The 20681-nt window shown below is 40.3% G+C and overlaps 1 protein-coding gene across 2 annotated transcripts in view; it reads right to left on the bottom strand.

Annotated features, from left to right (window-relative positions):
• DGKB (diacylglycerol kinase beta) overlaps nucleotides 1-20681 on the bottom strand; it is a 500582-nt gene that overhangs the window by 385175 nt on the left and 94726 nt on the right. For both annotated transcript variants that reach the window (XM_074945832.1, XM_074945833.1), the window contains one exon: nucleotides 2694-2770. In XM_074945832.1, the coding sequence (XP_074801933.1) occupies nucleotides 2694-2770 (77 nt within the window). The remainder of the gene's footprint in view (nucleotides 1-2693; nucleotides 2771-20681) is intronic.

Below are 20681 nucleotides of genomic sequence, written 5' to 3'. Positions count from 1 at the left end.
AACACACCCACCTAGTGCTCTCACGTTTCTGACAAAGGCAGGATCTCAAACTCACAGTTCATAGGTGCAGCTTAGATCCAATGGCCACAGCATGTCCCCTTGAGCCACACAATTGCTGAAACAGCCTGCCTTGAAACAGTCTTGTTACAACAGAGCCCTGGTCTTGCTATACATAAACATTTCATTGTCTTTGGCTCCATCTACTTTCTTAACTTAACCTTGACTATTTCTTCAATATAGATCTTCTAAAGGGCCAGTGGGTGCCATGCACTAGCTGAGATAAATCCTGAATAATGGAGATGAGTTTTAGGAGCTCATCCCCTAGTGAGTCTAAAAGGTTGCTCCAAACTATGCCAGCTGACAATGACTACAGTGAGACTGAAATGACGTCTGGGAATCAATGGTCTTTACAGAAGCCTCAGTCACATTCCCTATACCAAAAGCAGGAAGAGGGAGTGGCATAGGAGCTGCTACAGTCAGGTCCATGATACTGGAGGGTCCCCTCCTATGTTGGATAACCCTCTGATGGCCAAGTTCATCATCTCCATTGCTGAACTAACCTCCCAATCTGACCGCTCTGCACAGCTTTATGTGACTCTACAAGGTGAAAGACAATGAAGAAACAAGACCCCATGATTTCAAAACTCAGTTTTGAACGTCAAAAAGGTAATAATTGTACTGGAGCAATCTGATTATTAAAGTGGCATATAATGAAGAATTGCACTACAACAGCACTAGAGTGGAATACAGCGTTGAACCCACAGGGCAAGGAGAAATCTGGAACATGAGATTGTTTAGGCTCTTTTATCTCCATAAATATAGTACACTACAAAGTTTCATAGCATAACTCCAGGCATAAAAATAATGCGGATTCAAGATGATCAGCCAAGGATAACTCATAGCTCTACGGCAGTGGTTCTCAACCCGCGGGCGCCCAATTACCACACAGCTGCAGCCCATGTGACATCCTCAGGGCCATACAGGCAGTATATATATTGTGTGCATGTGGCCCACAATGATAAATAGGTTGAGAACCACTGCTCTACAGATACATACAGATCCAGAGGTCAGATAAAATTACTTATTATTGCATTTTACCACCACAATTTAAAGTATCACAGAAGATCTCAAAGTTCAAGGGGCTTTAGTTGGTTTACTTGCCAATGTTTCTTGTCTTTAATATATACAATACAAAGTAATATATATGGGAACTGATTCACAACAAAGTTTACTTAGCACAAGTGCTCTCATATTATGAATTCCATATAAGTCACAGAAAAATATGCCAAGAAGGAAAATACATATTGAGCTATTTAGCTATTTTGATATACATTATATGGATGTGCTAAAAAGTAGTATGTGGCTTTATTCCATAGGTTTAAATAGAAAAATACTTTTAAAGATAAACAGAAATGCTTTTTCTTAAATATATATATTTATTTTAAATATTGATTAAGATCCCATATCCATAGATAAGAACTCCATACAAGAATTGAGGGCAATACCAAAAGCAGCATAAATTTTGCAGCTCCCTGTTCAGCTAAGGATTCCCTACATATCACTAAAGAAAGTTATATTTAAAAAAAAGTTTATGAAAACCAGCCAAGGTCCCACTTCTGCATATATTTTAAGGCCTGAATGGACCAATGTGATCATCTAGTCCAATTTCATGCACAGCACAGCCCATAGAATTTCACCCAATAATTCCTGCATGAAGCCTAGTAACTTGGGGTTAAACTTGAGCTAACACAACCTTAATTATCCTACACTGATCGCAATAGGAACTGGTAACATCAGAGTGCGCCTACTCCTCCTAATAATAATGGGCATTATATCCGTGTCCGCCATAACTCCAAATCAGAATTCATATTCAAGGCCCTGTAGTAGCTTGTGTAGCCGCACTGATACAGGAATCATGCTGGACACACTGAGCTACCTCTCCTTATTGGTCTAACTGCACTACTGCAATTACAGAACCTAACAATGCATTGTAGAATTTCCTAATATTACTCTCAGGCAATTTGCAATTCAGGCAAATATTCCTCACTCCCAAAATAATGATACAACAAGGTGTTTGCATCCTTATGTGGCTAGGATTAAGGTTGCATGGGAAGCAGCACCACAAATAAGCATTGCCTGAGTTTCCTAAGTTTGTTTTTTCTAACCTAAACATTCCTTCATGGATATGTGAGGAGATCTTACCTGAGCATTTCTAGTTTTTTTTAAATTTGAATTTGGTGTTATGAAGTCCCACATCCCAAAAGAATATATGGAGCAGAAGGCATTGTTCTGTGGCAACATCTTAACTTCACCTCAAAGATTTTTGTAAGTCATTTTTTTTTAAATAAAAGAGCAACTGTAACTTTGTTTACACAAATAAATTATTCATCAGAATAAACATGAGTGTTCTATGGCTTTTGAATGATGGACTAGATCACTTCTTGAGATCCCTTCCAGCCCTATATTTCTATGATTCTATGAAATGATCATATTAATAGATCCTTTTAGTTAAATAAATCTTTTTTTTTAGTTCTTCAGTATATGTTTTACTTTCAAAAGCACAAAGCGTCACTCCAAACAGCAAATTTGTAAATAATTATCTATTTATAAATGCTTATTCTGCCACGTCATTTTTTAAAAGATTTTTTACATTAATCACATTTTTAAACCACTGAATAAAAAAGAAGAATTACCCCTTCAGGATTATATTTTGCTAGCACACCGTTACCATGGAATTCTTCCAGAACATCCTTAATCTTCTTGGTGGAGTCTAGAACAAAACAGAAAAAATAACAGGAAATTGATTTATACGGTATGAACTGTAGTCAAGAAAGGCATTATTTGTTTCAGACTGGGTTTGTGCTGTTGAGAATATAGTCTCTTTTCAAAGTGCATGCGTAATCTCCTCTAGGAGTATGGGAATTACGAGTGCAGTAAGAAGAGAACATATTGTACCCTCCAATTGAATAAAAACAAAGACAAAAACATTTGAAAAATTGTACACTCTGTGACCTAATCTTTGACTGTGGTTGAATAACACATTTCAGAAAAGGTTGTTTGCATCAGTGACTTCAAGTCACTTTTGCACTCCCCTGATCCTGTGCCAGCAGTGGATCAGGCTAGTCCTCCCCAGCGTAAACTAGATGTTTTCAGGCATAGGTCCCAATGGACACAAGAGTCATGAAAGCAGCCAGGACACACCAGAATGCAGGGAAGACCAGGGCAATGCCCCTTCTCCACAACCAAGCCCTCTACACGAGCCACAGGGAAGGGCATAGAAGCCACTGCACCAACTCTACACCACTCAAATATTATCTTACCAGGGCCAGCTATGCAAGTGTTAAGAGTTACTTTACCCCAGCAGAATGGCGCAAAGCAACACTACCGCAGCAGCAGTATGGCTCTTTAACTTTTGTATTTTCTTTTTCCCCACAGCTATAAATCTCAAACTGAAATTGAATGATTTTAAGCACTCCACATGCAGGAATGCTCTGCAGGTATTGACTCACAACTGGTAAATAATTTTCAACTGACATTCTGATTGCTCACTATTAATACAAAAATTTCAATAACTATTCACTATACAAATCCCTGGACTCAGATTCTTTCAAAACACGCCATTCACTTACACATGACCATCTCACGTTATTTCAACCAGCTAACAGAACTAACAACTCAGTTAGTCTCAACTCAGCTAACAACTCAGTCATGTCTTAAAATAGCTTTCAGCAGGCACTTTAAGTTACAAATAGCAGGCCTAGCTCTGTATTTTTTTAAGTTATATCAGCAAAATACAATACTGTGGTAGCTTTTGAGAGTTCACCATCTGCAAACTGATTTAAAAAAAGAAAGTGCATCTTTAAATCAATAAATAGACCTGAAAAGGGAAATATGACACCAAGGAGGAATGTATGTAATTAAAAAAAAAGTCTTGGTTGTAACACATTACAAACTGAGGGAAAATAATTTCAGAGCAGTTCAAGCACTGTAAGAACTAATGTTTTCACAGTTATATTATAATGAAAGCTCTGGACAATATAGCTCTGAGGGTCTTTAGCCCAAGCAAGCCTCTCCACCATGACAATGTTGCAATCCATCAGAGAAGACTCCTCAGCCTAAGAACCCACCAATGAACCCCCTTGGCAGACATAATCTTTGTATTGAGGGATAGCCGAATAAGAATGATGAGCAGAGTGGATTTGTTTTAAATCATGATTTAAATCACTAGTCAGGAAGACTTGACTTAGTCATGGTTTTCTACATAAAAGTGCATTCTTATTGGTTGTTATAAGCTTAATACATATTCTTCACAACTCAGAGATAGATGTAGGTTTCATTTTTAGAAGGTACACACTACACATTTTTAAATAGGGATTTATGCTGAAAACTTTTCAGATTAGTTTTACAGCTGTATCAGAAAATGAATGATTGTTTGATTATTTCATTTACCAAAGAAAATTGAAGCAGACATTTATGAAGTCATTGGGAGCTAAACTATCTCCAGTTCAACAGGTTAATCATTAATATTTGAAGGATTTTCTTGCCATGCTGTATTAGGAGAACTTCACCAGACAGGCATTTAAATTGTTTTATTTAACTAAAACAACAACGTTAAGTATTCTGGATTTTTTTCTTCAACAGCAAACATATAATACTTTAACAAAACAAGCATATGTCCCCCATTTCTCACATTTTTCTCCAGACTTCTTTTCCTTGTCCAGATCTATTCCACCCCCAACAATCTTCTATTCATTGAACTTTTTGAAACTTTGCACTTTTAGAGAGAGGTAAGCGATTGACTGTGTACACAAATTTGCAGAGGGACAACAGAGTTGAGGTCTGTTATTTCTCACCTCTATATATTATTTATTTAAAAACATTTTTGCTGTTAACAAGCATGTTATCTCTGGAGACACAAATCCACAGTTTGAGAACTGCAAAACTAAGCATCTCTGATGGTATCTTCTAGACTGAGCGCTGAGTCCCATTGGGTACATAGAAAGATTAACCTAAATAATCTATACAGAAGCCTGTGGAACCCCATAAAATTGGGTCCCTAATCCAGGAACTATTGGAACTCATTTACAAAACTTTTCATAAACATTACATGAATATATTGTCTCATAGTATAGATTTAGAATTTATAATCCCTATTCCATGATGAGATATCTTTGAGCTATAATCCTATCTTTAGATAGGTTTTTTCCCTCAAAAAGCATTTTATCAAAAAAATCCAATCAAAAAAATCTGATTTAAATTAAAAAAATGGTTTTTTTTTATTTTTTAAAAAAAATCATTGATTTTTATCCACCCTGATAATGAAAGACTGTTGCTAATTGCTGTCTTGTTCCATGATCTATGGTGTGTGGATGCCCCACAATCTGAAATGCACCAAACAAGTTCACTTCATTTTCTAGACACACAAAAAATCTTTGTAATAAGGAAAATAGTACCATATAATGTGAGTTATACACTATGTTAAGAACACAGATACAGGGCAAAATTAGCCCTATTTGTATTATTAAACATTAATGTGATTGCAGTGCCCAGAGGAGGCCTGAATCAGTATTAGGGCCCCAATGTGCTAAGTGCTGTAAAACTCCTATTCCATGCAGAGAAGCACTTCAGGCTCTAAGGCCCCAATCCTACAAACATTTAGTCATCTGAGGAATTTCATGGAGAAAGCACTCAGTTGGATGAGATCCTTCCTTTTGGGCCGCATTCAGAGCTTGCTGATGGACAACTTCTCCTCTTTCACGAGACCCCTCACAAGGATCTATTCTACTGACCATCCTGCTGAATAACCATATGAACACACCTGCACTATATCCTAATCACTTCCCTTGCTGATAGCAAAGTCATCCAACTATCTGAGAGCCTGACTGAGATCAGCAAGTGTATGAAAGGTGGATGGCTGAAACTAAATCCGAGGCACACAAAGCTGATGTTGGTGGGAAGACAGGTAGGTAGAATAGAGATATATAAAAGTTCCCCCTTTCTGAGCCAGAAGCTACCCCCAAATAAAAGCCTCCCCTCTCTAAAGTGCTATAAGATTGAGTCAAGGCTTTTTATTAGAAATGGCTATACCTCTTCCTTCTTTTGTTTTCCCAGTGGTATTTTATTAATCTTTAAACAAACATTATATACATATGTAACTGTAATTAATACAAACCCTATTACCAACAAGTTGGATATGTTTCTTATAACTTCTGAACATTTTTAATTCTGCTCCCAGCAGTGATGCTTTAAAAAAAATCTCAAGTAGAACTAAGATGGGGAAAGTTTCAGCAATAGCATCTCTACCCCTTCCCTTTATTCATGCCAGCTGGACCCTGTGGTCTAACGACATACTTCTCCCATACTCTGCATACCTGTAATTGAAAAGGAGGGATGAGGGTCTAAGTTCTGCCTAGGTTGCCCCAGCTTCCCAGGAGTCTTTTAGGCACAACACAATATACCTCCCAACAACTGAGGCACGGTCATTTATAATTTCCCCTTGTTTATAGTCTTTCAAGCAGTTTTCAATCCATAGGACAGTATTAATATCCATGCCAACTTGAACGAATTTTTAAAAATGTCATGAGACAATATATCTTTTTTTTTTTTTTGTAATCCAAATATATTACATCGATTGCCTGCCCTTCATTCACTAAGTCTATCAGAAAAGAAATCAAGTTTTCCTTTCACAGTTTCGGTAACATAAACCAATACTGGGAGCATGTTCAGCCCAGCTCGCTTTAATAGGTTTCTGTAACAGGACTTGAATTGTAAGATCATTTCCAAACTTCGTTGCTACATGAAGGCCACATCAAATAGAATAAGAAATATTGGTTTGGAAAGTTATAAGCCAGTGAAAACGGGACGATCCAACAAAACACCTTCTTAACCATACTGATAATTAAAACAACTAATGAGTAAATGCTTCCTGGGAAAACTAAACAAATTGCAAAGTATGATGTGGATCAGGCATAATACAAAAAGGAAACAAAGTGATTAATCATCCAATGACTAATTATTATCCTTCTTTGTGAGGAAACCATTGTAACAAGTAATTACCCTGGAAAGACTGTTTCTACAAGCAGGACTATGGATTGAACCAAAGTAGGCAATTTCAACTTGTGTCGGGTGTGTTTCTTTGGGGATAGGTAGGGTGACCATACATCCCACTTTGACCAGGACAGTCCCTTTCTTTAATCTCTGTCCTGGCTTCTTTTTTTTTTTTTTTTGGCAAAAGTGATGATTAGGTGGCAAGAGCAAATGGGACAAATGCCCACTTTTGCCCCAAAACTGCGGCACGCACCCTTAGCAGGATGCAAAGGAATATGAAGGAGGGGCAAGTGGTGATGCCAGCTCTGCAGGGGGTGAAGCGGAAATCAGGCCTCCAGCAAACAGCAACACCAGCTACACTGGGGGTGGGGAGGGAGAGGCAGGGTTCAGGTGAGCAGCAATAGCCATGCGGGGAGAGTGGGGGGAGGGAGGCAGGGCTCTGAGCAATTCCAGCCCCATGCAGGGGGCAATCTGGGCTCAGATGAGAGCTCTCTGTGGCAGGAGCGGGTGGGCAGGACACAGGCCAGCCCATGTGTGGGCGGGTGGAGAGGGGGACAGGGCATGGGTGAGCAGCTTGAGCCAGACCTACTCAGTGTCCCATTTTCCCTTTGGAAAATATGGTCACCCTAGGGATAGGTTATCAGGGGGTGGGATGGATTTAAGCAGGGCTCTGGGGGTTATCTGGGGGCTATGGGACAGAGAGGTTTGGGGGTCATGGCGAGGAGAATGGGGTGACTGTGGGAGGGGTTTATGTGGGGGTCTATGGCAGGAGGGGGTTGGGAATGCAGGGAATGCTGAGGCGATGCCAGTGGCCACAGCTGGCTGTCGCTATGTCTGGCTTCCTCCTGTGCAGCCTCTTCACCTCTCCTCCCTTTGACTCCCTTACATCAGCCCCAGCTCTTCTTACAGAGACCAGAGATGTGGGACAGACTTGCCACCACCACACCATGGATGGAGCAGGCTCGATGGCCACACTGGGGATGAATTCTGCCTGCAGCACTATGCCAGGGCCCCACAGACTTGCCTCACCAACTGCTGCTGGTCTCTGGGGACTCTCCCTGCTTCTCCTGCTATTGGGCACCCAGACAGCTCAGTGCCAAGCAGGCCCTGGCGCCACCAAAGGCAGAGCTTTGCTCTGGGCTGTGCGCATGGGCAGTGGGGTGGTTCTGATTTGGGGGGACTGAGTTCCCCCTAGCCCTAGCTACCTGCTGCCTATGCATATAGAGAGACAATCCCTGCCCCAAAGACCTTACAATCTAATTCATCAGACAAAGAAGTCATCTGATTCATAATTTACAGATGGGGAACTGAGACTCAAAGAGATTAAGGATCTTATTCTGCACATTTAACCGTACAAACGAAGGGGCCTGTGACTTTAATGGGACTACTCACAGTACATAATATTAAGCACATGAACAAGTCTTCAGGAATGAAGCCTAAACAACTTGCCCAACGCCACGCTCTCAGTCTGTAGCAGAGCTGCAAACTGAATCCAGGTTTCCTCAGTCCTAATACATGATCTTAAACACAAGACTGCCATTTTTCTTAAATACATACATTTATGCATGAAAATTCTAGTATGTAGAGGTGAAGAGACTGTGGTACAATGGCATTACTCAGGAGAGGGGGGGAAAAACAATCATCCAAAATGAATGCCAATCTAACCACTCTGTGGTTCCAGTAGATACTATTACGGCTGTAGGAAGCCCCTTTGGAGTTTAAACATTTGCACATCAGACTTTATCTGTTGAAATAAAATGAGTATGTTTAGGTTTTTAATTATGTTTTTAATTAGCTTGTGGCTTTTAAAAAAAAATATGGCCAGTTTTGTTTTTCTGTTTTTATCATTACAACTAGTATGCAGTAATCCCTTTATTATTTATTTTTTCTGTGTGTTTTGAGACCTTGGCTGCACACTGTTTTATATCCCTGAAAATATGTTCTCTTGTGTTTCTTTGGACTTTGTTTTTTCTCTTTATGGATGTACAGCTTCCCTATTGAATTTGTTAAAAGAAATAATGGAAATACAGTTTAAAGATCCCAAGAAACAATTTATCCAAGCTTCGACATTACCTTCCCCTGACACATACACAACAGTGACCTCGTTATGAGCCAAATCCTCATGTGAGTAAAATGAGAAGAAGTCTTACTGATGTCTGTGGGACTAGCACAGCACCTACCACAATAAGATCCCGGTCTATGACTAGGGCTCCCAGGTGCTATGGTAATACAATTATTAAAATATTATTATTGATGATATCCAAATAAGCAGGGCAAGCAGGATTTGGCCTTGTACTTTTGTGGGGCAGAAAGGGGATGGTAACGTTAAAAATAAAATCACAAAAAGAAAAGAAACAATTATTAAAATTAATAATTCAGAGAAAACAAATAATTAGAATTAATTGCTTCTCCTACAGCTAATTCAGGAAAATAAATCAAGAGATAGAATTAATTATTATTGTTATTAATGACACATAAAAGTTACCAAGGATTCTTTCTCCTATACATTAAGGAATGCCACAAAATAAACAAATTAACTTGACTTTGAAATCAAATGTTTATTCAAGTATTCAAAAATGATAAAAGAAACCAAACAATTAAAACAAGAAGTATGCAAATGAGCTTCAGTAACTCCTCACTTAACGTTGTAGTTATGTTCCTGAAAAATGCGACTTGAAGTGAAACGATGTTAAGTGAATCCAATTTCCCCATAAGAATGAATGTAAATGGGGGAGGGAGTTAGGTTCCAGGGAAATTTTTTTTTGCCATACAGTACAGTACGATAGTTCGGAAGTGCCCCTGCCTTACCCTACACAGGCACAGCCCACTGGCACTGGAGACATTGAGGCAGGCAAGGAGGCTGAAGGTGCTGTAAGCTAGGAGAAGCACGTTGCGCAACAGCAGCAGCAGCTTCCCCTACTCTGCAAGCACCAGGGGTGGGGGGCTCAACCCTCAGCCCGCCCACTCCCCGCCTTCCCCCAAGCCCCCACCCTTAACCCGCCTCTTCTTCCCCCCGCTTCTGCCCCTTTACTCTGCATGCCGCGTCCTCGCGTCTCCCCCTCCTTCCCCTGCCTCCTGCCCGCAGCAATCAGCTGGCTTGCAGCGTTCAAGAGGGATGGGGGAAGGAGCGAGGATGCGGCATGTAGGTTCCCCATTCCCCCCTCCCCTGCCCCCTGAACACCGCAAGCCAGCTGATTGCCGCGGGCAGGAGGCAGGGGAGGGAGGGCGGAGGCACGCTGCGTTTTCCCTCCTCTCCCCTCCCTCCTGCCTGCGGCAATCAGCTGGCTTGCGAGGTTCAGGGTGCAGGAGGGTGCAGGGAGGAGTGAAGACTCAGTGCACAGCCTCCTCCCTCCCTCCCCTGCCTCCTGCCCATGGCAATCAGCTGGTTTGCAGAGTTCAGGAGGCAGCAGGGCAGGGGGGAGCCTGCGCACCAAGTTCTCGCTTCTCCCCCCTCCCTCCTGAACGCCACAAGCCAGCTGATTGCCATGGGCAGGAGGCAGGGGGGGAGGAGGGAGAAGGCCCTGATCCGCAGGGTCTGCCAGTTGGCGGGAGGCACTGTGGGGGGGCATAGGGGAGCTGATAGGGGGCTGCCAGCTGTGGACAAAGCAGACAGCCAAACGATGTTATAGTGAAGCATTGTACAACTTTAAATGGAGCGTGTTCTGTAATTGAGCAGGGACATAAGATCGAAATAACTTTAAGTGAGAGGACATTAAGTGGGGTGTTACTGTTCTTCAAATAAAAAGAAAAATACTGACTGATACAATGTAGCAACTCTTAAAGCACCCTCTTAAGTAAACTTGAAATTCTAAAATATAAAATAAATTAAAACAAGGTTAGTTAACAATATTGAACAAACTAATAGTTTAAACTGAATATAAAATTCAAAAAAATATCAGCATCAACCACCATGGTATTTACTCGGTTATTTAAGATATTAACAGCATCAACAGTTTGTTTACCCTAATTAAGGTTAACTAGTAGCTGAGAATTTTTAACATAATTAAATGGTTAAATTGAAATAAATAGAATCAGATAATGAAGTATAATTTTAAATGAAGTAATCAAATTACAACAACTATAATTCAACTTGATAGCAAGACTTAATGAAAGAACAGTTTAGGACAAAACTTAATAGGACAATATAATTGAAAGTAGTCAATTTAAAACAAAAGCTAGCTAAACCATTACTATTTCTTTACTTCTGTCTTCAGAAAAAAAATATTCTGAGAGCTAAGTATGAGTCTCAGGCAAATTCACAGGCATACAACCATTACTGCTCAAAATTAATCAGTATTTAGATACACAGACCCTAGTCGAAATGGTTACAACACATAACAAAAGCTGGGGTACAAGAATCATCCAATGTTATTATTATACAACAGTGCAGAGCAGATAGGAATTAGCTTTGATTTGGTAGAGTTAGTAGGCTAAAGGTTGGCAGTGACAAAAAGATCATAATACAGCTAGTACATAAGGTTGCAAGCTGAATTATGGGCAAAGTGAACAGTTTAGAAAAGTAGAGTTAGATGTGAGGGAGCTACTTTTGTCTTTCAGTTAATTTGGAGAAGGGACTTTTTAGATCAGGAGTGGGCAAACTATGGCCCGAGGCCGGATCCAGCGCTTCAGCTAGGGCACAGGGTCGGGGACCGCACCACGCCGCTCCTGGAAGCGGCTGCATGGCCCCGATCCGGTGCTCCAGCTGGAGCCCAGAGTGAGTGGGCTGCTCCACACGGCTCCCGGAAGCCGCAGCACGGCCCCCCTCTGGCTCCTACGCACTCCAGTGGCCCTGCTCCGATGGCCCCCTGCAGCGCTCCAATGGGAGCTGCAGGAGCAGCACCTATGGACGGGGCAGCGTGCAGAGCTGCCTGGCCATGCCTCTGCATAGGAGCTGGAGAAGGGACATGCTGCTGCTTCTGGGAGCTGCTTGAGGTAAGCACCACTTGGACACAGCACTCCTGAGCCTCTCCCCATGCCCCAATCCCCTGCCCCAGTCCTTATCCCCCTCCCACCCTCCAAACCCCTCGATCCCAGCCTGGAGCACCCTCCTGCACCCCAAACCCCTCATCTGCAGCCCCACCCCAGAGCCCGCATCCCTAGCCGGAGCCTACCCCTTACCACACCCCAGCCCCCCTGCCCCAGCCCTGATCCCTCTCCTGCCCTCCAAACCCCTTAGTCCCAGTCCAGAGCACTCTCCTACACCCCAAACTCCTCATCTCCAGCCCGACCCCAGAGCCCGCATTCCCCCAGCCAGAGCCCTCACCACCACCCCTGCACCCCAACCCCAATTTTGTGAGCTTTCATGGACCGCCATACAATTTCTATTCCCAGATGTGGCCCTTGGTCCAAAAAGTTTGCCCACCCCTGTTTTAGATACAGATGGTCACAGACAAAGCACACATACACATATTGTATAAACACTATCAAGAAGAGTACGATATGCAGAAAAGTAATGAAAGGAGCACAATACTTAGTAATTGGAATAAACACAGGCAAACCGGTAGCAGTTACCATCCACACACAAAAATGGAAATAAGGCTAGTTTGAAGTGTAAAGAATTAAAACAGGGGTGTCCAAACTTACTGACCCTCCGAGCCGCATAAGATAATCTGCAGAAGTTTGAGAGCCACAGGGCATGCCTGCCGGGGCTTGGGGCTTCTGCCCCGTGGGGCATGCCTGCTGGGGCTTTAGTCCCACTCCTGCTGAAGCCCCAAGCCTCGGCACACCTGCCCCGAGCCCCAGCATCCCCCCACAGGGCTAAAGCCCTGAGACTCTCTTCATCACAGGACAGAAGCCCCTACCCCCTACCACTCTGGCACAGGGCAGAAGCTCCCCCCAAATCTGGTAGATGGAGAATGGGGGCGGGGACGGGGAGGGCTCCATAAGCTGCATGTTAACTGTAAAAGAGCTACATGCAGCACATGAGCACGCCTGAATTAAAGCATTAGACAACTATGGACTGGTCTACACTTCCACTTAAATCAATGTCACTTGTGTCGCTCAGGGATATGAAGAGGACACCCCTCTGAGCAACGTAAGTTTCATCAACGTAAGCACTGCCCACACTAACGCTAAGTCATCAGGAGACACTTTCCTGCTGACATAGCTTCCGCCTCTCACAGAGGTGGAATAATTATGCCAATGGGAGAACGTTTTCCTGTCTGCATAGCATGTCTTCACCAGATGTGCTGCAGCTGTGCCAATGTAGTGCTCTAGTGTAGACTTGCCCTCTGTAGTTAGAAAAATATGATAATTAAAGTTAGCATAAAAGTATTCTAAAACTTATATCACACACCCCAAAAACGATTGAAGTGAGATTCTGAAGTTAAAAAGATAACTTTTCTCACTCACCCATATTACAAGGGGGCAAGATCTAAAGATGCTTCTCTCATGGAAGGTAATTCACACATGCAAAAACAGCATAACTACAGAGGATATGTGCGTAAGATACAGGGCACAGCAAAACCGTAATTTAATGAAGTTACTAGTTCTCAATAGCACTTAAAGTTAGGAATCTAGTTGAAGCAAATCAAAACGAAAATTAACCAATGATTTTTCCCAATCTGAACACAACAAGTACAATTTAGATTTCGTTATGTACTTATCAAACCAAAGATTTTAAGGGTAGCTCTTTTAAGCAGTAAGCCAGATAATTTAGTTAATCAAGTGAAGGGAGTTTAGCATGATACACAAGATGTAAAAAATAACTCGGACAGATACAAGTGAAAACCTGTAGTTTAAATCAGTATCAAGTCAGTTTAAGTTACAATGTTGTCAGATTCAAATGCTATAAAAAACTTAGTCCAGTTACATTTTTAGGAGAATTTTCCCCAATTTAAAACAATTTTAAGGCTCTATTTCTTTCCTACTTCTAGTATAATTTTTCTTGGTCTCTATTTGGGATCAGGATATCTTTACAGTATCTATGGAAGATATTAAGTTTATTAATTTAAAGATTCAGAAGAACGGTCTGAATTTAGGAACAAGAATCTGAACTACAAGGGAATGCAGGATTCTAGAAAGGCAGTATTTATACTTTCCCAGGCCAAATTCTGCTTTCCTTCAAAACACAAAAATTCCCCATGGAATCATATCAGTAATTATTGACTTAAATCTTCCTATGCCTTCGATCAAAGTGGGAGCTACTTTGACAAGAAGTAGTTGACAAGAACGTCTGAGGAACGGTGGGGGGGGAATAAACATGTACATTCGTCAAACTGGACAGTCTCTACGTAAAAGAATAAATGGACACAAATCAGACGTCAAGAATTATAACATTCAAAATCCAGTCAGAGAACACTTCAATCTCTCTGGTCACTTCATTACAGACCTAAAAGTGGCAATTCTTCAACAAAAAAAACTTAAAAAACAGACTCCAACGAGAGACTACTGAATTGGAATTAATTTGCAAACTGGATACAATTAACTTAGGCTTGAATAGAGACTGGGAGTGGATGGGTCATTACACAAAGTAGAACTATTTCCCCATGTTTATTTCCCACCCCCACCCCCCACTGTTCCTCAGACGTTCTTGTCAAGTGCTGGAAATGGCCCACCTTGATTATCACTAGGAAAGGTTTTCTCTCCCCCCACCCCCTGCTCTCCTGCTGGTAATAGCTCATCTTAAGTGATCACTCTCGTTAAAGTGTGTATGGTAACACCCCTTGTTTCATATTCTCTATGTATATAAATCTCCCCACTGTATTTTCCACTGAATGCATCTGATGAAGTGAGCTGTAGCTCATGAAAACTTATGCTCAAATAAATTTGTTAGTCTCTAAGGTGCCACAAGTACTCCTTTTCTTTTTGCGAATACAGACTAACACAGCTGCTACTCTGAAAACTATTTTATTGTATCATTACCTTATAACTGTTAAGTAAAAAAATATCACAATTGCATATTCAGGGTCCAAAATCAGACCCTTGGACACCACACTTCTGATAACGTTCCTTCTATGGAAGTGTATACACAGAAAGATTGACACATATACTAATAGTCAAGAGAACTCTAAGCAGGAAACATTCAGTATTATTTATGTTGAACTGCCTAAATAAATAAAAATCAAATGGGATAATGTGCAGATGGAACCAAAATTCTGTCCACTCCCTATATTTTTTCACCCAACTGCTCAAACAAGGGATCCAGAATCTCTACAGCACCCCCATACACACACACTGGACAGGAAGGTATTGTACACTGGCCCAGGGAAGTACTCTGTAAGAACATCACATGAATTTTAGAAATGCATGAGATAATGCAGAACAAAGTGTATATTTTGTACTTTAGGGAGACAGCTTTACTCCTTATACTGAGAGGAAAATGTTAGTTATTCTTAATAATCCTTCCTGGCATCCTTTACTGTGGACATGAGAAAAAATGCATCATTTGTTTAGAAAATCAAGGTAGCCATAAAAAAAGGTCTATTCAGGTTATCATAAATGTAAGCAGTGGGATGATTTTCAAATTAGTACTCAGTAAACGCTTCACATGACTCTCACTGCAGGTATGATTAGCGATGGCAATCACATAACAAATTTGGAGCTGAATTCTGCTCTGTTACAGAAGTGTCTCTCCCACTGACTTCAATTGTCGTTTCACCTGTGTAACTAAAAGCAGAATTTACTATTAATAATTATTTGTATTATCATAGTGCCTAGAGGCTCCAATCAGGACCTGGGTCCAATTTGCTTGACAAACAGTCCCTGTATCTACTAATAAAAAAGTGATATTATGAACAACATTTCAAACACTTTTCCAAATTTATTTAATTAATCCTTAGGGTAGTTCTTTGAGGGAGGTAAGTAGTATCCTCATCTATAAAATGTTAATATTAATGCAGAGGGGTCTGTTAGCCAATACATATATGTTAGGCGTAGTATTACATTATTAACATGATATTCATTGTATGTGTGCGCATTGGGAGGTTATATTCACTGAAAGTATTATGCTCTTCCCACAATTCTGCTTACCCATGTCAAGTATCCCCCGACACTTTCATAAAGCTGTAGTATTAGTACACAGGAATCCTGTCAAGGACAAGAAACATGAATGGTGTGTCCTAGCACAGGTTGGGATGCGATTTCTAAAACAAAAAATAAAGAAGGCACACCCTGGTACCTAAAAATAAGTTTAAAAGCTGATTGATGAATTTTAGTCCCAGGTAACAGTGCTTTTTAACTTGCAAAACAGCTATGGTATAGAGGTAGTTTTGTGGGTGTTTCTTTGAAGCACACCTACCGTAGAAAGTCAACATGCTGCGAGACAAGAATTGCTTCCCAAAAAATGAGGTATGTATGTCTCATTTTTGTACTGTACTGTTTTGCCTTTAGCCAATAAATTGGCTTGCTTGGTTATTTGGTCTCTTGAACACTGTTAATAGCAAACCACAAGTATAGTGAAATGATTGACACTACATTTTAATCAAAAGGTCATATAACTTGCCCAAGACCACTCAGGAAATCAGTTTGAGAGTTGAGATTAGAACTCAGGGCTTCCTGATTCCCAGTCCTCTGCTTAAAGCTCTCAATCACAAATCATTCTCAAGTAACAACTGTAAATAATATTTATAATTCTAAACCACTGAACTGCCAAAATTTAAAATAAAGCACCAGATGTCAACCTGTCTCTCTGACACCTCCTTGCAGATGTCTATCTGAAGCTCAATATTGCTAACACACAGGTTTTAATCTTACCCCTCAAGCCCTCTCTGCTACCTTCTTTCGTTGATCACTGTGGACATCACCACCATCCTGCCTGTCATGCAAGTATATAAAGTGACCCTTGTCATGTTCAACTCACACCTACCTCTCTCTTGGTACTAAAACATCCAAGTTACATCTAAATCTTGCAGATTATTTCTGTATAGTATCTTTAAGATATGGCCCTTTCTGTTCATCCACACATTTAAAATTCTTTTCCAGGCTCTCATAATCTTGCATCTCGACTACTACAACATTCTTCTCTGATCATGACAAATACACTCTTGCCCCACTCAGATCCATTCAGAATGCTGCTACAAAGATCATTTTCTTAGCCCCTCATTTTCACCATCACCCCCTCTTTGCATTCCTCCATTGGCTCCGCTTTCTCTATTGCATAAAACAAGTTAAATTGTCTTCATTTTCATGGCTCTCCATGGCCTATCCCCACCGTAGACATCATCTGTCACTCACTATCAGTGTCAGCTCCTGCCTCCGATTGGCCCATGATGCCAGTCTCCATCACCCACTTATTAAATTATCAAACAAGCACCTTTGTGCTTTCTCTCATGTTTCCGCTCATCCTTGGGATATGTTCCCTGTAAACATCTGCAGTGCTCTCACTATCCTCCTTCAAAATCCTCCTTAAACTCTCCTTTTCCATGATGTCTACAAAAAGCTTGACAAGAGTCAAGCCATTGGTGTACTGACAACACACTATCATATTGACCAAATTGCCTCATTGTTTCCTTGTACTCCTGTCCATCTATAGCCAACTGTTGTCATTTGCTTTATACGTCAATGTAAGTTCTTTGGGACAGAGACAGTCTTTTTCTGTGTTTATACAACGCCTACCACACTGGGGTCCTGATCCAGGATAAGGACTCCAAGGCATTATGACAGTATAAACAATAATAAATAGATGCTAGTCTCATATGTGGCATAGATGGCTGCATTGCTTGTGCACTTTGAGAAAGGGAATCTACTAATTGTCAGAGACTAGAGATGGAACCACGCATCTGAATTCAGAGTCTGCCACCCAACTGATAATTTTGTAAGCATAAATATTCAGTTCAATTTAATAATTTATTCAGAAATCTCCTGAGTAAGCATGGGTATATTTTCAAAACAGTACAAGACAGGTACCCGACTGATCTCCACTTAGCTTGTTCGTTAGCTTCTGACGAGACATGTTTCAATACAATACTCAACATAAAATAATTGGTGAGGTCTAAATAATACATGGTACACTCTTTCAATTCTAAGCTCAAAAAATAAATCAGAAAAAGCAGAAGAATTCAATAAATATTTCTGTTCTATATTTGTAAAAAAGCCAAATGATGTATTCATATCATATGATGGTGATGAAATAATTAAATTCCAACATTAACACAGGATGATGTTAAAACATCAGCTACTAAAGTTAAGAATTTTTAAATCAGTGGGTCCAAAAAAACTTATACCCAAGAATTTTAAAAAAGGTGCTCAAGGAGCTCTCTGGACTGTTAGTACTGATATTCAATAAGTCTTGGAACACTGGGGAAGTTCCACAAGACTGAAAGAAAGTTAACGTTGTGCCAATATTTTAAAACAGCAAATGTGATGACCCAGATAATTATAGGACTGTCAGTCTAGTATCAATCCTGGGCAAAATAACAGAACAGCTGATATGGAATTCAGTTAATAAAAAATTAAAAGGAAGATAATATCATTAATGCCAATAAACATGGGTTTACGGAAACTAGATCCTGTCAAACTAATGATCTCTTTTTGGGGGGCAGCGGTGGAGAAAGTGTAGTTGATAAAGATATTTTTAGACTTTTGTAAGGCATTTGGCTTGGTACCACATAACATCTTGAAACAAGAATGATACAAAAATCAATATGTAACACATTAATGCATTTAAAACTGGCTAATATATAGGTCTCAAAAACTGTTAACAGGGAAGTGTTGAAAGTGTTAGGATCAGCTTAGAATGTGTTTTGCTTTTATTTCATTTAACCAAATCTGACTTCTTGTGCTTTGACTTATAATCACTTAAAATCTATCTTTATAGTTAATAATTTTGTTTGTTTATTCTACCTGAAGCAGTGCATTTGGTTTGAAGCATGTCAGAGACTCCCCTTGGGATAACAAGCCTGGTACATATCAATTTCTTTGTTAAATTGAAGAACTCATATAAGCATCCAGCAGGCATAACTGGGCACTGCAAGATGGAGGTTTCTAGGGTTGTGTCTGGGACCGAAGATATTGGTTAGTGTCATTCGGTTGCACAATCCAAGGAGCAGCTTACATGCAGGAGTCTGTGCGTGAACAGCCCAGGAGTGGGGGTTCTCACAGCACAGCAGGGTAAGGCTGGCTCCCAGAGTCAAGGATTGGAGTGACCTAGCAGATCACCGGTTCAGATAACACCAGAGTGGAACATCACAGGATGATTGCCACGACGGTAGTGTGGGAAGAACACTGCTATAGTGCCACTGCCAGGAAGGATGGTGGTGTAGGTAGAATGGGGGATGGAAATGCAGAAATGTTACTTTAGAACAAAAAACGAGGGTTCAAAGAACAGGGTATACAGTGAGGGTTGGGCTAAAGCAATATTGTTTCAGAATAGTCTAAAGACAGAATAAATAAATCTACAACAATAGAAATAGTAATATTGCATATGCTACAGTGCAATTTTCAGACTCAGAACCTTTGTTAAAACCAACTTTTTCAGATTTAACAAAGATGCTAGTTCTCACTGAAAACTAATTGCATGCTCATTCCAAACCATATTTGCTGTAATCCACATTTAAAAAGTACGGTTCCTGTTTTTTGTTTTGTTTTAATTCTCTCTCTTCAGTGAAGCATAGTTTTGATGCCAAGAGAAAATGTGTACCTAAGAACTGGATTCAATGTATTGTTTTTCCATTTCCAGATAACTCAAATACGATGGAAATTTTGATCAGATTTTCCTTACTACCACCCAAAATAATAATAAAAAAATCCTTTGGAATGAGAGCAAGCAAGAAATATTTAAGCCCCAAAAAGAGAATAATTTGGAAGACAATGTGAAAACAAGGGGCTATATAACAGAAACTATTTTGCAACCTGAACTGCAGTAGTTTCTACTGAACAGCTAGAGTACGAGTCATGTCAATTAAAAATCCAGATGTGTACTTCAATTTTTATGAGAACTGTTCATAATCAAGTTCCTTATTGGATTGTAACTGAATTTGACACCTACAATAAATAGGAAATGAAAAGTCATTTTCTACCCCTGCACCTCCATTCTGAAGCCTAATACAGCAGGGACACAAAAAATTTCAGCAACCTTCCAAAATCCCGAATATGTGGAGGTGAGAAAGCCTCCAAAGAATTTTCAGAAAGATTTTCCAAACATGGCACTGGCCACCATATTTCATACATATGAAAAGGCTTCCAAATCTTACTACATCAGGCCCAACAATCTTTGTTTTCATCATATGTACTCAAAACAATTAGAAGAAGCTTTTATATACTGCTAATAGGATGAACAGTGAAAAGGAGAATTTTAAATGAAACTGTTTTGGAGAAACAAGTATTCCAGAATTCTGGGAAACCTCAGGCTCTCTCTGTGCATATTTTGTTAATTAACAAATTTGAGGCTACATTCTCCACTAAGATTGCTTTGGCAGTGTAAGACAGCCTTATCCAGCTTCTTGTGAATTCCCTGGCATGGAGGAAATTTCTAGGTAGGTTTGGGCTGGAACAGACACAGATTCCTCCAGCAGCAATGGCTCCTTGTTGGCCAAAAGTAGTGGACATTTGATAATACAGTCCTTGGGACTAAAGACTACACATCCCCATCATCCAAAACACATATAATATTATTATTTATAACAAGAACACTGTAATATGAAAAGAAGTTCAAGTACTTGCAGATTTATTAATTGGAGGGGATACGAGCATGCTTG

Source organism: Natator depressus, chromosome 2 (assembly GCF_965152275.1).
Source record: "Natator depressus isolate rNatDep1 chromosome 2, rNatDep2.hap1, whole genome shotgun sequence".
Taxonomy (NCBI): domain Eukaryota; kingdom Metazoa; phylum Chordata; order Testudines; family Cheloniidae; genus Natator; species Natator depressus.
This window is presented reverse-complemented; position numbering and strand designations above follow the sequence as displayed.